The 21,088-nt window shown below is 41.1% G+C and overlaps 1 protein-coding gene across 1 annotated transcript in view; it reads left to right on the top strand.

Annotated features, from left to right (window-relative positions):
* Positions 1-21,088, top strand: part of WWP2 (WW domain containing E3 ubiquitin protein ligase 2) — a 164,189-nt gene that overhangs the window by 32,774 nt on the left and 110,327 nt on the right. Inside the window, exon 2 of the mRNA XM_004468114.5 lies at positions 15,417-15,501. Within this exon, the coding sequence (XP_004468171.1) occupies positions 15,432-15,501 (70 nt within the window). The 5' untranslated portion in view covers positions 15,417-15,431. The remainder of the gene's footprint in view (positions 1-15,416; positions 15,502-21,088) is intronic.

Raw genomic sequence — 21,088 nt, 5'->3', positions numbered from 1 at the left:
TTGGTAATGTACCTCCTCGTCCCTTCGAGGAGACATGCGACCACGTGGTCTCTAGCCTTCAGATCTGCCTGTCTCCTTTGATAGTTGCACCTGGGATCTGTATGAGGAACTGCTGCTGCTCCCACTGCGTACTGGCTAGGCTGTGGGGCAGCCCAGCCAGTCTATTGGCATGCCCTTGTGTTCCAGTCCAGATATCGTGCTTTTCCTCTGGGGTGCAGCAAATTGAAAGAATAATGTACATGTCACCCCATGTTAGTTCAAAGATTGTTGTGAGGTGGTGGAACCCCTCAGTAAATTTGGTGGGGGTCTCAGAACACTGACCTAACTTCTCTTTACACTGTGCCAGGCTGGCCATAGAGAAGGGGGCATGCATCCTAATGGTTCCTGTGTCCCCATTAGCTCTTTCCCTATAAGGTTAGAGACCCTCAGACTTCCTAGCTGGGTGGATTGAAGCTCCACTTTGGGTATGACCTGCCGGACTAGACCTCAAGGCATATGGGGCAGGTGCCAAAGCTCCTGCTAGAGGTGAGTTTAAAGGGGCTTCTGGATCTGGGGCCAGGTCATAGCGAGGTGGGCTACTAATAAGGGGTCATCTAAGATATCTGCTCCCTTCTTGGGAGGGGGCTTACTCTGTGTTCCAGGGTCTCCTCTTCCTTAGCACAGTGGACAAGACCCCCTGTAGCTCTTATTATGATATAGGGCTATAAAAAGTTGGATATAGGGAAAATCTACCTTTTTCCCTTCCCTTCCCAGATAGCACAGTAGGGCTATCTGGGGTATAGGGTTTAAATTGAGGTTCCCATTTAGCAGCCACTCCTGGCTGTCCTTTAACTTGTACTGTGGCCACATGGTGTTGCAGAGAGAGATTAGCTTCTTTCTTTTTAGACCATCAGTAGGCAGGTCGTCCCAGTTCCTGAGAAGACATCCCAAAGGGGAGTCTGCTGGAATGCTGGAAGAGCCGCCTGTTATCCTAGGGTAGGATAAACACATTTGTCATTCTGTGTGGCATCCCACTGCCAGACTTGACTGAACAGATTGCTCGCTGATCCAGTGCCCTGGAAATCGGGAGCCTTACTTGCCAACCTTATTTTTCTAAGAATCGGAGTCTCTGTTCTCTGGGCATCCCCAGAACCTTAGAGCTCTTGGGAGATGTCTGGTCCAGCTTGCAAACCACAGCACCCAAGCTGGGCTTTCTCCCTAGGGAAGGGACTAGCTAGGGACTTTTCTTTTAGACTACTTTGCAGAGGTCTTAGGAGATAGCCGTGAGCAAGCTCATCTCATGGCCACTCCCAGAGACAGAGTTCCACAGTTAAACCCGACATTAAAAGACCGTTAAGAAAACTAGGGATTAATTGTTCTACAGCTTGCCAGCAAACAGCTTTGGGGTCCCCAAAGGCAATCTCAGGGCCTCCCTAGGACTGAGAAGGAACAAAGCCTTAGGGCACTACCAAGGGTGGGACCCATGCCTCTCTATAAAATGCTTTTTAGTTTCTAAGGCATTCTAAAGCATCTCACAGACCCACAATGAGGACAGCAGGAGTTGGAAGATTAAAGGGCTTCTAATGAAAAGGAGTTAACTAGTGAGCTAAGGAAACGATACAATGGGTGATAGCCTTTCTGAACTCACAGGGAGGGCCTGGTAGGCTTCTGGTGAGTTCCTGCTCGACTCAGGGCAGCTGCCTAGTCAGGTCTCAAGGACGGTTTCGCCCGCTGCCCAGAGCTTCCTTGGATCTACATGGCATGGGGGCACGACCTGCCACCTTTGAAAAGGGAGCCGGAAGTGTGGACAGATGGAGTTTATGTCATGTGGGAACCTATCCAGGAACCCATTGAAAATGTCAGAAGGGGATGGTGGACAACCAAAGAGGGCACAGACAGGCTCTAATTAAAAGTTTAGACTCACCAGTCCTTGCCAGGTGTCGGGAGAGTTACCTGCCTCTAGAACTCCTGGCTGGCTTGCCAAGTGTAGCGGGTACTGGATTCCTCTAGTTTCTTGGCTGTGTCGATGCCAGTTTAGTTAGACCAGTAAAAAGAGTTTATTGAGAAATGAGAGAAAAGAAAAGAAGTACACCCCCAGGTGTGGATGTGGGCTGCCTCCAGGAGAAGAGGAGCATTTGCGGTTGGGACTGCTTTTATTAAGGCTGTTCTTCACGTCTCCCCTTTCCTAATGTTGGGGCAAGAGCCTGTTTGCTGTTCTGATTGGTTATCCCAGCTGTTGGTTCTTAGGGGACCAGTGATGAGGCCTTTTTATTTATTCATTCATTTATTTACTTATTTATATATTTATTTATTTATTTATTTACACACACCCCCCCCAGTTGTTTGCTCTCTGTATCTATTTGCTGTGTGTTCTTCTGTGACACTTCTATCCTTATCAGTGGCACTGGGAATCTGTGTCTCTTTTTGTTGCGTCATCTTGCTGCGTCAGCTCTCCGTGTGTGCAGTGCCATTCCTGGGCAGGCTGCACTTTCTTTTGCGCTGGGCAGCTCTCCTTATGGGGCGCACTCCTTGCACGTGGGACTCCCATATTTGCGCATCAGCATATTTGTGCGTGGGCCAGCTGCACACGGGTCAAGGAGGCCCGGGGTTTGAACTGTGGACCTCCCATGTGGTAGGCGGATGCCCTATCCATTGGGCCAAGTCTGCTTTCCTGATGAGGCCTTTTGTTTGGAGCTATCTGGGACCAATGGAGAGGCCTGTTTGGAGTTATCTGGGGCCTCCCATTGACTCCAGGAGAGTTCCAGATGTGGCCTTGTGGGTCTTGGCTGGTCTTTCCAGCTTTGTTCTTGGTAGCAGCCTTCCCTCAGGGACTTTCTGAGTGAGGACTCATGGCCACATTCTCTGCCTGGTCCCAACCGTGACTGGTCTTTTCCTCTTTTTCCTATAGTAACCTGCCTCACTGTGATTAAAAAAAAAATCTGGATTTAATCAATATTGACATTTTGCCACATTTGCCTGAGATTTTTGTTCTTCAGAAAATGAAATAAAACATCCAAGATACAGTTGAAGTTTTCTTGGTCTTTTTCATTACTCCCATACCCCTGCTTCGTCTGCCCCCACCCCAGAGGAAACTTCTGTTTTGAACTTGGTGTGGTTCTTTCTTGCCCATGTCTTTATACTTTTACTAAATTTGTGTTTGTCTATAACAATATATACAATTGTTTAAGTTTAAATGTACACCAACGATGTAATTAGGCTGCCATTTCCTTTTTTTCCTCTTAACATTATAGTTTGAGGTTTGTACACATGGATTAGTTTTACTTATTTCAAGTACCATATAGCATTCAATTTCATAAGCATATCACAATTTATCCATCTCCCCATTGATGGACATTTAGGTTGTTTTTGAATTTTTGCTATTATAAATTTTGCTATGAGGAACATCCTTGAATATGGCTGCTTCTGCCTGTGTTGGAGAATCTTCCCCTGGCAAATACCTAGAAGTGGAATACTAGAGGCTGAAGAATATGTATCTTTAAGTCTACCAAAAGTGATCAAGTGTCCTCTAGTTTGTACTCTCCTTGGAAGAGTTTGAGGCTTCTCATCAACATTGATACCAGACTTCTAAACTCTTCCCTAATCTGGTGGATAGGAAGCAGAGTTGATCTTTTTATCTACTGCTTTGCCAAAACAAATGTAGTCCAAGTGAGTAAAAACTTCATTGCTTTGGGAGTGGCTGTGGCTCAGGCAGCTGGGTGCCTGCCTCCCACATGGGAGGTCCTGGGTTTGGTTCCCAGTGCTCCTAAAGAAGACAGGCAAACAAGGAGCAGACAATGAGCAGACAGCAAGCAAAAAAAAAAAAAAAAAAAGCAGACAAGCAAAAAGACAAAACCCTGAGCAAGAAAGACAGCGAGCAAAACAAGCAGAGAGTGAGCAAAAACAAACAAATGAGTAGGAGCAGAAGTGGCTCAAGCAGTAGGCTGCCCATCTCTCACATGGGAGGTCCTGGGTTCGGTTCCTGATGCCTCCTAAGAAGAAACAAGCAGACAAGGCGCAAAAACAGCAAGGAAACAGACTAGGGAGCCATCTCGGGGTGTATGGGGGGGAAGAGTCTTGGTTCAGTAGCAGAGATAAAAACAACAACCACAAAAAACAACTTCATTGTTTTAAGTTTCAGAAAATGGATATTCAAGTTCCTTCATTCAATAACTATTTGCTGAGTTCCCACTAAGAACCAGGCACCGTTTTAGGCTATAGCAGGGAACAGGAGACTAACATCTCGACCCTTATGGAGCTTATGTTCTGTGGAAGGGGGGTGGACAATTAATAAGATAAATACAACACGCAGAATGTCAGTGATAAATGCTAAGAAGGAAAAATAGAGAAGCAAGGATAGTAGTGTGTGGGGGGAGGGAGGGTTGAGGGGATGATCAGGGAAGGCCTCCTTAAGAAAGTGACCTCTGAATGAATGCCTGAAGGCCGTGAGGGAACAAACCACTGGGGAAAGAACGTTCCAGACAGGGGGGATAGAAATGCAAAGGCCTGAGGTGGGAGCATATCTGACATATGCAGGGAACAGTGAGGAGGCCCTTGTGACTGGAAGGGGAATGAGTAAGGGAAAGAGAAGCAGGGCGGTGAGGTCAGAGAAGTGTTGGGGAGAGGGGCGGAGTATCATGAAGGGCCTGGAAGGTAATTTTAAGGATTTTGGCTTTTACTGTTAGATGGGAAGCCAGTATGTGGTTTTGAACAGCAGAGTGACAAGATCTCACTTACATATTTAACAGAAACCACTCTGCTGAGTTTAGAGAATAGATTGAAGGAGACAAAGGGTAGAAACAGAAAAAAACAATTAGGAGGCTTTTGTAATAATCCAGGTCATGGTGGGTTAGACTAAGATGGTGATAATGCAAAGTGGTTGAACTCAGAAATATTTTAAAGGTAGACCCTACAGGATTTCTTGGCAGTTTGGATGAAGGGTGTGAGAGGGAAAGGGGAAGTCAGGATGAGTTCCAGATTTTTGGCCTGAGCCACTGGAGGGTTTGCCACTGAGTTTGGGAAGACTACACGAGAAGCAGGTTTGAGGGAGAATATCAAGAACTCTGTTTTGTCAAGTAGGGGAATGGATATGGGGGTTTGAAGGTCAAGGATGAGACACAAATTTGGGATTGTCAACAAAGAGATGCTATGTAAAGCCATGAGATAGGAAGAGAACTAAGAGAAGAGGTACAAGGCCAGAGCTGTAGACATTCTAATAGTTAGAGGCTGAGGAGTGGAGAAGGAGCCAACAAAGGAGGCTGAGAAAGGGCAGCCAGAGAGGGGGCAGGAAAGCGAGGCAGGTGCTGGATCCTGGAAGCCACGAGGAGAAAGTGGTTCAAGGAAGAAAGAGCGATCAGCTGTCAGGGGCTGCTATCGGCCATGTAAGATGAGGACTGAGAACTCACTATTGGATTTAGTAATGTGGAGGTCTAGAGATAGTGGGGAGAATAGTTTCCATATTGTATTCCTTTTGTTCTGGCTAACATTTTGGAGGTTTCCACTGCTACTCCATATGTAAGACTAAAGTAAAATGCCTGTTAACTTCTGGTCGCAAAAAAACTAGCAACCTTAAATCTTGTTTGGATACTAGAAATATCTTATAAACAAGACATTCATTTTTTTGTTTTGTTTTGTTGGTCAAACTTTTGAAAGAATATAATTGATTGACTTTACCTATGGAGAACATCAAAATCATTATCACTTAGCTGTAGCTACCTTTGATTTTCATATAAAGCTCTTCCATTCTTAGAGTAATGTAAGTAAAACCATATTTTAAGGCTGAACAACTCTTCGAAATACAAAGGGAAACCAGATATAAATGAAATGAAAGATGATATTAATGTTGTTGAACAGAATCTGAGTTTTATACTGTTTTTAGAGCAGTGTTGTCAGGCATGGTCCTTGGACCTCTGGGGGCCAAGGTCAAAACTATTTTCATAATAAAACTAACACATTATTTGCCTTTTTCACTGTGATCACATTTGCATTGATGGGTACAAAAGCAAAGGTGAGTTAAACTGCTGGTGCCTTAGCATGAATCAAGGTAGGGCCATCAAACTGTGCTAGAGTTAACCGTAATCTTCACCATAACACACTCTCAGAAAAAAAAAAGGCTAGTTTTACTTAGGAATGTCCTTGATGAAAGAGTAAAAGCTATTAATTTAATAGATCTTGACTCTTGAGCACGACTTTTTGACATTCCATGTGATGAGATAGTAAGCACACTTAAAGTCCTGCTGCTGCATACCAAAAAATAATGGTTCTTTTAAGAAAAAAGCATTTGTGTGATTATTTGAATTGGGAACTGGATTAGTTGCCTTTTTTTTTTTTTTTGAGAAATACATTTTTACTTGAAAGAATGACTAACAGACAAACTAAAATTATTAGATATAGGTATTTGGCAGATATTCTCTTGAAAATGAATTAAGTGAGCCTATAATTTCAAAGAAAACAACTAACAGTATTTGATACCAATGATAAAATAGGAGTTTTTCAGTGAAATCAGAATTTTGGGATACTTACATATTCACTCTCAAGAGCTTGTCAGCTTCCCAATACTTAGGCTTGTGTGGTGAGATCAGGGGTGACATTGACAAGTATGATTTTTTTAAAATATATTTTTTATTTATTTTTAAGAGATACATAAATCACACAAAATGTTACATTAAAAAATATGAGATTCCCTCTATGCCCCTCTTCCCATACCCCCCACTTTTCCCACATCAATAACTTCTTTCATTGGTGTAGCACATTGATTGCATTTGGGGAATACGTTTTGGAGCACTGCTACACAGCATGGATTTTAGTTTACACTCTCTCCCAGTCTATTCAGAGGGTTATGGCAGGATATATAATGTTCTGCATCTGTCCCTGTAGTAGTGTCATTCAGGACAACTCCAAGTCCTGAAAATGCCCCCATATTATACCTCTTTTTCCTTTTCCCTGCCTTCAGCAACTCCAGTGGCTACTGACTCCATATCAATGATAGAATTTCTTCCATTGCTAGAGTCACAATAATTCTATAGTAGAATACCAGTAAGTCCACTCTAGTCCATATTTTATTCCCCAATCCTGAGGACGCTGGGATGGTGAGGCCCACTCCACCTCTCAGTTGAGAGTGGGTGTCAAGCCCACATGCTGATGGATGGGACTCTCCTGCTTGCAGTAGACTCTCTTGGTTCCTTGAATGATTAAGAAAAAAAATTTTTTTATATTAAATAGTGAAACGCGTCAGAATTTGGAATATCTACGTAACTCAATGAACCAATATTTTCCAAATGACAAGTGATGATGTCACAAAATTATGTAGGAGTAAAGTATCCATTCAAAGTGTTAAGACTTCTGCTTTTAGCTAAGATGGAGCAACAGGAACTAGGTTTACCCTCCTGCCTGAAAAACAAACAAAATGCATGAAACAACAGCTTTCAAGATAGTGGACATCAGGCATTGAAGGAGAGTGCTGAGAGGGGACAAAGGAGGTGAACCCTACATTTGCTCCAGCTTACTGCCTTGAGAGAATTTCCCTGTGGCACATGGATGCGGAACCCAGGTAGAACCTGGCAGACTCCCTGAGTTCAAAAGACAGACCTAAGAGATTGGGATGACTAGAGTGGCTAGAGTTTACAAGGCAGATTTCCTGGAGGGGCGAGAGCTTCACAGAGTACTCTGGAGGTTTGCAGAGGGTTCCTTTTCACGTTCTGCTGAGTACTGATGCGCAATGTGTGTAAGAAAACTAGTCAATGGGAAGCAGATGTGGCTCAAGTGATAAGGCCTCCGCCTACCATATGGGAGGACCTGGGTTTGATCCCTGGGGCCTCCTGGTGAAAAAAGAAGAAAAACCATGACTGTGTGGTGAGCCAGTGCCTGCGTGGTGAGCTGGGTACCCGCGCAAGTGAGTCACATGGCAAGATGATGGTGCAACAAAAGAGAAGGGGAGAGTCAAGGTGAAGCACAGCAGAGACCAGGAACTGAGGTGGCTCAATTGACAGGGAACCTCTCTCCACATCAGAGGTCCCCAAGATCAAATCCAGTGAATCCTAGAGGAGAAAGACGAGAAGAGAAGACAAAAAGAGAAATAGATACAGAAGATCAGACAGCGAATGGACACAGATAGGAAAAACAGCAGGGCGGGGGGGCGGGGAATAAATAAATAAATCTTTAAAAAAAAAAAGAAAACTATTCAAGGCCAGGGAGGCGCCATCAGGCAGATTACATAACCTCATGATTCACAGGGCATTGGGTGGGTACACAGAAGGGCCTTGCCTCATTCATAGGGATAATTAGCCTAGAACTGAACATTGCTGCAGTCTCACTTAAATCATAAAAGCAAGATGTAGAAGGATTAAACTGTTCCCAAGTGTCTTAACTGTGCTCCGGAACAAACCAAGAGTATTTATGTGAATGAAGAAAAATCCAACTCCCAATATAGTAAAATTCACAATGCCTGATATCCAATAAAAAATTACTAGGTATACAAAGAAGCAGGAAAATACAGCACATAATGAGAAAAACCAATCAATCAAAACCAACCCAGAACTGACCCAGTTGTTAGAAGTAGTAGATAAGGAATTAAAATGGTTATTAAAACTGTAGTCCAGTGTTTAAAAAATTAAGTAGAGACAGGAAGCTATATATATATTAAAGACTTAACTCAAACTTCTAGAGATGAAAACTATAATGTGTGAGATGATACTATATGGGATGAATGGCATATTAGACATTGCAGAAGAAAAGATTAATGAACTGAAGAATAGCAGTAGACTATCCAAAATGAAACAGATTAAAGAGAATCATAAAAAAGTGAGCAGAATATTAATGAGATATAGGATAACTTGAGGCAGCATACTAGATGTGTGATTGGAGTCACCAAAGGGGAAGAGAGAGGGAACAGAAAAAATATTTGAAGATATAATGGCTGAAAAATTTCCAAATTTGATGAAAACTATAAACCCTCAGATCCTAGAAACTCAACGAGCCCCAAGCACAGGAACCATGAAGAAAACTACACTAAATCACACAGTAATTGTATTAGTTTGCCATAGAGATGCTGATGCAAAGTACCAGAAATCTGTTGGCTTCTGTAAAGGGTATTTATTTGGGGTAAAAGCTTAAGGCCCTAAAGAGTTCAATTCAAACTCTCACCAAAGTCAGTTGTCACGTGTTGAAGCAAGGTGGCAGGTGATTTCTGCCTGCTCTCTTAAGGGCTTCTTTATCAGTCTCTGGCAAGAGCTTGTTTCTTTTCAGGCCTTATCAGCTGCTCTGTTCTCTGCTGCTGCAAACTACCAGGTGAATGGCTCATCTCTCCCCAGGACCCCTGGAGCAAACGAGACGGAGCTGTCTCCTCTTCCGAGTCTGTGGAGCTCTCTCTCCTCCTGTGTGTCTTCTTGAGTGTATATCTGTTTTTCAGCCCACCAAGGGGATGTGGACTCAACCATGAGTCATGTCCTACTGAGTGGCTGACTCAAAAGCCCTTAACTGATTTAATCAAGTGAACTTAAAACTTTGAATTTAATACAGTCAAGGGGTACTACACCCAGAGGAACAGACCAGTTCACAAACATAATCTATCTTGGAGTTCGTAAATGATCCCAAATTGTCACAGTAATCAAATAGCTCAAAACCAGTGATAAAGAGAAAATCTTAAACACAGCTATAAAAAAACCTGTTATATACAGAAGAATAAAGATAAGATGACTTTTGTGTGATCTATTTATCTTTTTTTTTAAAAAAGACAATAAAAAATATATTTAAAAAAAAGCAAAATCCTCCAGATACTATCCTAAAAATCAAAGATAATTTAAAGGAAGTAAAAAAACATACTGAAAATAACACTTTATAAATATGTAGGGATGTAATGAAATAAGGAAACTTTTGTGTGTATATATGTATCTGAAATTGAACAAAAACTATTTCAAGTACGGGATATGCAAAGCAATAATATGAAAAATAATTTGAACAAGATTAATAAATACATTTCCTAAAAGCAAAGAAATAAATTTAAAAAATAATTTTGAGAAAAAAAAGATATGACAGCAGGTTTCTCATCAAAAATAATGCAAGCTAGAAGATAAGAGAGCAACATCTTTGGAAGTACTCAACCTAGAAATCTATATCTAGTGAAAATGTGTTTCACAAACAAAGGCAAAATAGTTTTTCAAACTTACAAAAACTGAAAGAATTAATCACTAACAGACCCATATGATAAGAGCTGTTAAAAGAAGTCCTTTAGGCAGAAGAAAAACGATACTAGATGGAAATATGGATCTACACAAAGGAATGATGTGCACTGTAAATGGTAACCACGTGAGTCAATATGTAATTTTTTTCTTATTATTTAAGTTTCTTCAAAAGGTAATGAACTGTTTAGACAAAAATAATAGAAATTTAATATGTGGTTTATAATAAAGTTAAGAGTAAAATGTGAGAAAACAATAGTACAAAATTTGGGAAGGGAGAAATGTAAGTGTACTGTTGAAATGTTCTTATCCTGTGTGTTAAGTGGTATACAATCATCTGAAGGTAGATGTGCTAAGTTAAAGATACATACCATAAACCCTAAAGCAACCACTGAAATATCAAAACAAAAAGATATAGCTAATCATCCAATAGAGGAGATACAATGGAATTTTAAAATATGCTTAGTCTAAAAGAAGGTATTAAAAGAAAAGAAGAAAGGGCAACAGAGGACAGGTGGGGCAAATAGAAAATAAAAAGCAAGATGCTAGATTTTAACCTAAGGATATCAATAATTACACCAGTGTAAATGACTTGAATACCCCAATTAAAAGGCAGAGATTGTCAGATTGAGGGGAGGGGGGAGAGAAGCAAGATCCAACTGTAATCTACCTACAAGAAACACACTTTAAATATAAAGTCATAAATAATTTAAAAGTAAAAGGATGTGAAAAGATACACCATGCTTACACTAGTCAAAAGAAAGTTGGAAGAGCTATTATTTTTTATTTTATATATATATATTTTTTTTAAATTTTGGGCAGCTATTATTACTATCAGACAAAGTACATTTTAAAGCAAAGAATATTACCAGGGAGAAAGGAGGTCATTTCGTAATGATAAAAGGGTCAAATACTCGAGGATATAAAAATCCTAAAAGTTTGTGCACCTAATAGCACAGCTTCAAAATACATAAAACAGAACCTAATAGAACTAGGAGGAAACAATAGACAAATCCACAATTATAGCCAGATGTTTCAATATCCCTTTCTAATTAACTGAGAGAGCGAGTAGACAGAAAATCACCGTAAATAAGGATATAAAAGATTTGAGCAACACTATGAGCCAACTTGTCCTCATTGAAATTTATAGAACACTCCACCCAACTGTAGCTGAGTACACACTTCCTTTTGAGTTTATTGGAACATTTACCAAGATAAAACAAGCCTCAATAAATTTAAGAGTATTCAAGTCATAAATGTATATTTTTGAACACAGTGGAATTAAAATAGAAAGCAAAATGGAAGACAGACTAATGAATTTTTTTTTAAAGATTTTTTAATTTAACTTCTCCCTTCCCCCTTGCTGTGACTGTTTGTCTTCCTTCTTTCTTTTCGAAGCACTGGGGTTGAACCTGGGACCTCCGATGTGGGAAGGAGGTGTCCAATCACCTGAGCCACCTCTGCTCCCTGCTTTATTGTATCTCTCATGTTTTTCCTCCACGTGTCTCTTGTTGTGTCATCTAGCTGCATCAGCTTGCCATGCCTACCTGTTGCACCAGTTCTCTGTCTTCTTTAGGAGGCACCAGGAACCAAACCACAGACCTCCCATGTGGTAGGTGGGAGCCCAATCACTTGAGCCACATCCACCTCCCCCAGTGGGTTTTATTGTAACAGAGAGTGGAAGTTCATTGATAAGGTTTCAAATTCCAAATTGTAGCTAACCTTTAAGAAACTGCTACTTGTCAAGTTTTGGTGTAGTATCAAAGAATGTCCACACATATCTGGAAAGCGTATGAAAAAACTCTTCCTTTTCCAACTACATATCTGTCTGAGGTTAGGTTTTAGTCTTATGTTTTAACGAAAACAACACATCACAACAGACTGAATGCAGAAGCAGGTATGAGAATCTAGCTGCTTTCTAGCTGTCTTGCAGACATTAAAGAGATTTTCAGAAATGTAAAAAGTGCCACTCTTCTCACTTAAGATATGATTTTTTTGTTTTGGAAAATATAGTTATTTTTTCATAAACCATGTTGTACAGATTAACAGGTAATCAGTTTATTTTGTTTAAATTAATTAATACATAAGTACTTAAAAAATTCTCAGTTTTAATTCCCAATATGATGACTACTGGTGGATATAATCCACATGAGCAAAAAGCTCCTTGAGGTTCCCAAACTCTTTGGAGGAGTTTAGAAAGAACCGGAGACCAAAAAGTTCGAGGACAACTGCTTTAGAGCTAGCTATAGTTTAAAAAATATATATTTTTTAACAGTTTGACCTTTTCCCAAATGCAATTCAGGTGGAATCTCAAAATGTTTCATATAGTTAAAGGCAATGTTTATCTGCATAAATTTGTTGTAAATTTAACTGAATAATTTTTTTGGGAGGCACGGGGTTCGAACCCGGGACCTCGTACATGGGAAGCAGTCCCTCAAGCATGAGAACAACATTGTTTTTTTTAACACGCATGGACACACACAAAATGGAAATTGGAGGTAACAATCACAATCATGTCTCTGGAATCCAATTTAGTTCTATAGGTTTTTTGTTATTTTTGTTGCTCCAATATTCAGGAGCAGTGGGGTACTTCAGGGAGGGGGAAGGAGGCTGTGGAAACAATCTCCCCTGGTGTGGTAGAGTATTTTACAGTGATATTGTTTGAATTGCCATCTGGTGATGCTAAAAGGCACATTGAGTTACTTTTATTATTGTTTTAAACTTCTCTACTGACACTGCACCTCCTTATTGCCAGCACTCCGGGCAGACTGCTCCTTCTGCACTGTACTCCTTCCTATGCCACGGTTTAGGAAATCCTGATTTATACAGACAAGCCACTGAGAACGTAACTTTTTTTTTTTCCTTTTTTCTATTTTTTAGTGACTGTTTTTAAATATAAATATAGCTATCTCTGAAATCTTGGGATATTCTTCATATACGACAAGAGGTCAGGAACAGCTTCATTCCTGGGTCTGCACCTCAAGGAAGTCACCTGTCAGCATGAGTTAATGTACTGATGATCTCCAGTGTGTCAAATCCGTTACGTAGTATACCTGAGAAGGCATGATAGAAGCCAAATATCTATGAATTCCTTGACCCACCCCTGTAGGTTTCCACAAAATACATGGACTTGGGGCGCTTTTCAGCTGGGTCTCGGTTCATATGAGGCTCAGTCATTCATTTACTTGTTCGTTCATTCATTCACTCATTCATTTTTGTCATCAAATGTGTATGAGTAAGTTCTCTGTGCCAGGCACTGTTCCAGGTACTGGAGAAACAGCAATGGCAATAATTTATAATCTCAATAATTGATAGAACAAGTGAGAGATTTAGTGACGATATAGATTGATTGGAATGACACAATCACTACCTAGTTACAATTGTAGAAGGCTCCACCGAATAGCAGCGATGCACATTCTTTCAAGTGTACTTGGGAATAGTCCTTGTTCTTACAGAGCTTACATTCTAGTTGATAGTTTCGACCGTGACTTTCTTTTTTTTATTTTTTAACAGCTTTATTGAGATATGAGTCACATCCATAAAACTCACTCTTTTAAGATGTACAGTTCAGTGGCTTTTAGTATATTCACATTTGCGCAAGTGTCATCTATCTAATGTTAGAACACTTTCACCACTCCCAAAAGAAACCCCATGCCTATTAGCCGCCACTCCCATTCCTCACTCCCCCCGGCCACTAGCAAATACTAATCCATTTTCTGTTTCTGTGCATTGGCCTATTCTGGATATTTCATTTAATGGAATTATATAATATTCCATTATTTTTTTGTGTCTGGCTTCCTTCACTTCATGTAATGTTTTCAAGGCTCATCCATGCTATATCATTTTTAAAATTTTATTTTTATTTTATTATTTATCCCCGCCCCCCCGCATTGTCTGCTTTCTGTGTCCATTTGCTGTGTCTGCTTGCGTTCTCGGCAGCACTTGGAATCTGTGTCTCTTTTTGTTGTGTCATCTTGCTGCATCAGCTCTCCTTGTGTGCAGCACCACCCCTGGGCAGGCTGTGTTTTTTTTCACATGGGGCACTCAATGCGGGGCACGTTCCTTGCGTGTGGGGCTCCCCTACGCGGGGAACACCCCTGCATGGCACAGCACTCTTTGTGCGTGGCAGCACTGCGCGAGGGCCAGCTCACCACACGGGCCTGGAGGCCCTGGGTTTGAACCCTGGACCTCCTGTATGGTAGGCGGATGCTCCATCAGTTGAGCCACGTCCGCTTCCCGGTGTTATACCATGAATCAGTACGTCATCCTTTTTTTTGGAGGTACTGGGGCTGGGGTTGAACCCTGGACCTCATATGTGGGAAGCAGGCACTCATCCACTGAGCTACACCAGCTCCCTCATTCCTTTTTATGACTGACTAGTATTCTACTATATGGATATATCACATTTTGTTTATTTGTTTTGTTAATTGATAGACATTTGAGTTTCTACTTTTTGCTCTTATGAGAATTGCAATTTTGAACATTTGTGTATGTTTTTGTCTCCACATATGTTTTCATTTCTCTTTGGTATATACCTAGGAGTGGAATTGCCAGGAACAGGTATGGCTCAGTGGTTGAGCGCCTGCTTCCCATGTATGAGGTCCTGGGTTCAATCCCTGGTATCTCCTAAAAAATAAAAAGGAATGGAACTCCTGACTCTTATTATATTTCTACATTTGTCATTTTGAGGAACTGCCAAACTGTTTTCCAAAGTGGCTACACGATTTTAAAATCTGAGCAACAATGTAAGAGGGCTCCAATTTCTCCACATCTTCATCAACACTTGTTATTGTCCTTTTAAATTTTGGCCATCCTAGAAGGTATGAAGTGTCATCTCATTGTGGTTTGATTTGCATTTGCCTGATGGCTAGTGATGTTGAGCATCTTTTCATGTGGTTTATTGATCGTTTATATATCTTATTTGGAAAAATATCTATTTAGATCTTTTGCCTTTTTTGAAAATGGGATTATGTAACTTTTTATTATTGAGCTGTGACTTTCTTTTTGGAGATGTTACATTAGATCCTCCATCTCCTCCTCCAGACTTTGAGCAGTCCTGTGTCTTTCCCAGGCTATCCAAGAGCTAGCCAGTTTCAATAGTTGCAAGACAGACAGATACTCTGCCGGAAGTATCATGGCCACAGTTGCTTGGACATTTTTATTTTCTTGCTTCTGTGCCTTTAAACTCAAATATTAAAATTGGGCTCAGTTCCTCTATCTTCTTAGCAGATATTTTCTAAACCCACTGCTGTGCTTGTCTTGCAGTTCCATGGTGATGATATGGCATCTGCCAGCTCCAGCCGGGCAGGAGTGGCCCTGCCTTTTGAGAAGTCTCAGCTTACTTTGAAAGGTGAGTAGCATGGTATAAAGTGCTTATCATTTTAAGTCTCAGTCTAATTCTGAGGGAAGGAGGTGGGATTATACCACGTCTTGGTTTAGAGAGTCCAGCTTTATGAAATAGCTTAAGAGTGTAACTATTCATTTCTATAGGATTATTGTATTGTAGCTAGAGTTCTTGAAGAAGAAAGAAAGAAAGAAAAGGAATTTATGGCTGAAATTGCCTAAAATGGTGATCTGTCCCTGCCCCAGAACTCAGTCTTTGACCTTCTCTTTTCTATCTATTCATTCCCTAAGTGGGCTCCCCTACCCGCATGGTTTTAAGCACATCAATATGCAGATCACCTCCAAATTTATATCTCTAGCCTGGGCCTTTCTTCTGAACTCCCGATTTGTATATCCAATAATCAACTTGTCAAGTATACTTGAATGTTGGGTAAACATTTAAATTTATATCCCCCAAATGGAGCTCCTGATTTTTTCCTTTCTTGCGATATACAGCCCATCTGCAAATTTGATTGTTTCTACCTTCAAAATGGATCAAAAATTCTGTTGTTTCTCACCACCCCCTCCTAGTCCAAGTTGCCACTGTTTCTAGCTTGGATTACATCAATAGCTTCCTCCCTTGGTTCCCTTTTGCTGCCCTTTGCCCTCCTTCAGTCTGTTGGTCACAGCACAGCCAGTGATTTTTGAAATGCAAGTGTTATTTATTTAATATGTTCACAGAGTTAAAAATTCCTCCTCCCCCCTGCCCCCAGTGTTCCTGCATGGAGGAAACCAATATTTTCAGTTTTCTGTGTATTCCTTCTGAGATATTTTATACATGTACCAGCATATAGTGTAACACTTTATTCAATGTACACCCTGTAGTGCTAGACTCTGCTCTGCACCTTCCTTTTTTTTTTTTTTTAATTTATTTCCCCCTCCTTGCAGCTTGCTTGCTATCTGCTCTCCGTGTCCATTCGTTGGCTTTCTTCTGTGTCTGCTTGGCTCCCTTTGTTCCATCATCTTGCTGCGCCAGCTCTCCACGGTCATGGGCCATCAGCTCTCCGCTGGCATGGGCCAGCCTGCCTTCACAAGGAGGTCCTGGGACATGAACCCAGGGCCTCCCATATGGTAGATGGGAGCCCAATTGATTGAGGCACAGCTGCTTCCCTTGCACCTTCCTTTTTTCATTTATTATATGTTGAGGATAATTTTATAAAATATTTAAAGAGCCTAGCATCCTTATTCTTTTTTTTTTCTTTTGTATGTCTGCATAGTATTTCATTGTATGGATTTACAGACCTTTCCTTAGTCTTCTTTTGATGACTAAGAAGAGTACTGCCATGAATATCTTGAACTTACATAATTTTGCATATATTTGAGTAGATTGTAAGGTAAATTCCTAAAAGTGGAATTACCGTGTCAAAGGGGATGCAGGGGAGCGGATGTAGCTCAGTGGTTGAGTGCTTGCTTCCCATGTATGAGGTTCCAGGGCCAGTCCCTGGTATCTCCTAAAAAAGAAAAGAAACAAAGGTATTTAAACAGAAGGAATATTTTTATGTAATCTTGAGAGCCATATATATAACCTTCCTTTGAAGGAACATATCTTCCAGCAATGTGGAGAGGGCCTTTTTCCTCACATCTTTACCAAGAAGTATTGTCAGAATTGTTCTTACCTTTTGTCTGTTGGATAAAAGATTGCTTTCTTAGTGTAGTTTAATTTTGTATTTCTCTATAAGTGATGTTTAGTGTCTTGTCATATGTTTATAGGTAATTTGTATTCCCTAGTCTATGGATTGCCTGCTTATATCCTTTACCCATTTCTTATTTGATTGGTGATCTTTTTTATTTTTAATGTAGTCTTAATTACATTTAATGAAAGTCTCAATTACTTGGAGTTTCATGTCTACTGCAGCCTTGTTTAGTAGGATAGATGGCTTAGAGGAGCTGTTCTGAACCTTGTGGTTCCACAGACCTCCTACTAAGTCCACACTATACTGTGTGTTCTTTAATAAATGTATCACACCCACACCAACACGTCCCCACAAGAATAATGCTTTTTTTGCAGTTGAGTTCAAGCTCATGGACCACTTATTAAGAACCCCTGGGGGAAGCGGACTTGGCCCAGTGGTTAGGGCATCTGTCTACTACATGGGAGGTCCGCGGTTCAAACCCCAGGCCTCCTTGACCCGTGTGGAGCTGGCCCACGTGCAGTGCTGATGCGCACAAGGAGTGCCCTGCCACTCAGGGGTGTCCCCATGTAGGGGAGCCCCACACTCAAGGAGTGTGCCCCGTAAGGAGAGCTGCCCAGCGTGAAAGAAAGGTCAGCCTGCCCAAGAATGGCGCTGCACACGCAGAGAGCTGACGCAACAAGATGATGCAATGAAAAGAAACACAGATTCTCATGCCGCTGACAACAACAGAAGCGGACAAAGAAGAACATGCAGCAAATAGACACAGAGAACAGACAACTGGGGCATGGGGGCAGGGAGAGAAATAAAATAAATAAAACTTTAAAAAAAAAAGAACCCCTGGCTTAGAGTGAATTGATCGAGTTTTGGACTTGGGACTACAACTTTTTATACCTCACCTAATAATTAGGAAGCCTAGGCCAAAATAGAAATCTACCCATGGCACCTGGTGGCATCCTGAGGTCCCCCTTTTGGGACCATATTATTTAGTACATACACTGACTTCTCAAGGCTCCTCTATTGCTTTTCTTCAGCATGAATTCTCTTACTAGTATGGAAGGACCTAACTTGATCCTGTAGTGACATCTCATTATATATGATTAATACCATCCAGAAAAAGGGCAGGGGGAGAAGGAGTATAATAATTTAAATCACATGACTGATTTTTCCTCCCAAGCATTTTCATTCATAGGACCTCTTAAATTACACGTAAGACGGTACTGTGGAGTTCTCTCAGCTTACATCTGTTCCCTTGTACCTCTCCATAATGTGATCCTAGAGTTTAAGATATATTTTTTAAAAATTAGATCAAGGCCCTTAAACATAAACCAACTATGTTTAGTTGGTTTTAAGCATAAAACCAACTATTTTATCTGTTACTTAGCTCAAGAGATACTAAAAAGTGCTGAAAGACTGAACACTGAAAAAGAGAGCACAACAAAACAAAAAACTGGCTGTTTGGAGGAAATTGAAGGACAGTATGACGGACACTGTTGTGCTGCCCTCCTAAGAGGTTTTCAAGGGTAGATTTTGGCCATATGCAATTTGCTTTATTCGTTGACTTTAAATATTAAATCCTATGTGAAGATGTGACTGCATTGATAAGAAACTCACATTTGTATTTCTTTTTTTTTTTTAATTATTTATTTATTTATTTTTAAATTTACATTAAAAAAAATATGAGGTCCCATTCAACCCCACCGCCCCCGCCCCCCACTCCCCCCACAGCAACACTCTCTCCCATCATCATGACACATCCATTGCACCTGGTAAAGTTCATCTCTGAGCATCACTGCACCCCATAGTCAATGGTCCACATCATAGCCCAGACTCTCTCACGTTCCATCCAGTGGGCCCTGGGGGGATCTACAGTGTCCCGTAATTGTCCATGAAGCACTATCCAGGACAACTCCACGTCCCGAAAACGCCTCCACATCTTATCTCTTCCTCCCGTTCCCCACACCCAGCAGCCCCCATGGCTACCGTTCCCACACCCATTCCACATTTTCTCTGTGGACATTGGATTGGTTGTGTCCATTGCACACCTATGTCAAGTGAGGGCTTAGATTCCACATGGGTACTGGATGCACTCCTCCCGCTTCTAGTTGTAGACACTCTAGGCTCCATGTTATGGTGGTTGACCTTCTTCAACTCCATGTTAGCTAAGTGGAGTAAGTCCAATAAATCAAAGTGTAGGAGCTGAAGTCTGTTGAGGCTCTGGGCCTGGGTGTCATATTATCAGTCCAGAGATTCAAATCCCCTACATATATCTCAAACCCAGCACCAACTACAATTCCAATAAAGTAGCATGCAAATCTTGTGAAAAGAGATCCCCTCTACATTTGTATTTTATACAACAGTAAGTAAATTTTTTAGATAAAATTGTTCTTATATTGAGGCTTTTATTTTGGTTTGTCTTTTTAAGAACAAGAAGCATTCAAAATTTCACCCCACAGATTAACTACAAATTCCAGAGGGGAAATGTATCTTTACAGTGGAGAAATCTTGCAGAATCACTTTAACCAATGGATTAAATTTATCGCCATCAATAGGAAGACAATCTGATGTGTACAATAAGAGGTCCACCATATAACCTATATAGTATTATTCTTTTTTTAAAAAAAAGATTTATTTTTTGTTTATTTCTCTCCCCTTCCTCCCCCCACCCCATTGTCTACTCTCTGTGTCCATTCGGTGCGTGTGTTCTTCTGTGACCGCCTGTATTCTTGTCAGCAGCACTGGGAATCTGTGTCTCTTTTTGTTGCATCATCTTGCTGCATCAGCTCTCCATGTGTGCAGCACCACTCCTGGGCAGCCTGCACTTTTTCGTGTTGGGCAGCTCTCCTTACGGGGCACACTCCTTGCTCATGGGGCCCCCCTATGCAGGGGACACCCCTGTGTGGCCCAGCACTCCTTGTGTGCATCAGCACTGCATGTGGGCCTGCTCACCACATGGGTCAGAAGGCCTGGGGTTTGAACCCTGGACCTCCCATGTGGTAGGCAGATGCTCCCTTAGTTGAGCCAAATCCACTTCCCTATAGTATTCTTGACAAAAATGTTTAACCTGAATCTCACCTGGTGGAAACCACTAGAAAAATGAGGAATTTGGGGCATTTGATGAGACAGCTGGTGAACATCTTCAAAACTCATTGTCAGGGAAGCAGCCGTGGCTCAATCGGTTGGCCTCCCATCTACCATATAGGAGATCCTGGGTTCACATCCAGGGCCTCCTTGTGAAGGCAAAGCTGGCCCGTGAGCCGCTGAGAGCTGGTGCAGCAAGATGATGCAACAGAAGGGAGACAAGCAGATACAGAAAAAAAAATGCACAGCAAATGGACACAGAGAAGAGACAGCAAAAGAAAGAAAAAGTCACAAGGGGGGGAGTAAATTAAAAAAACAACAACAACAAAAAAAACCAAACTCATTGTCATGAAACTAAGGGAAGGCATTCTAGATTTTAAAGGATTAAAGAGAAAACAACCAAATGCAATTTGTGCATCTTGATTGCTGGATTGGGGAAAAGAGCTATAAAAATATGTTTTGAACAACTGGGGAAATCTGAATATGGAATGGATATCAGATGATAGAGGGAATGACTAAATTTTTCTAGGCATGATAAGAGTGGTATGGGTAGGTGGGAAAATGTCTTTATTCTTGGGAGTTGTATTTTTTTTTTTTTAGATTTATTTATTTATTTGTTTGCTTGTTTATTTATTTTCTCCTCTTCCCCTCTTGCCACCCTGCTGTTTTTGCCATCTGTGTTGTCTTCTCTTCTCATTTTCTCTCCTCTATGATTCACCGGGATTTGATCCTGGAGACCTCTGATGGGGAGAGAGGTTCCCTGTCAATTGCATCACCTCAGTTCCTGGTTTCTGCTGTCCTTCACCTTGACTCCCCCCTTGTCTCTCTTTTCACGTGTCATCG

This window comes from Dasypus novemcinctus, chromosome 18 (assembly GCF_030445035.2).
Source record: "Dasypus novemcinctus isolate mDasNov1 chromosome 18, mDasNov1.1.hap2, whole genome shotgun sequence".
In the NCBI taxonomy this organism is placed as follows: domain Eukaryota; kingdom Metazoa; phylum Chordata; class Mammalia; order Cingulata; family Dasypodidae; genus Dasypus; species Dasypus novemcinctus.
The sequence above is the reverse complement of the archived record's forward strand: the minus strand, read 5'-3'. Positions and strand labels throughout refer to the sequence as shown.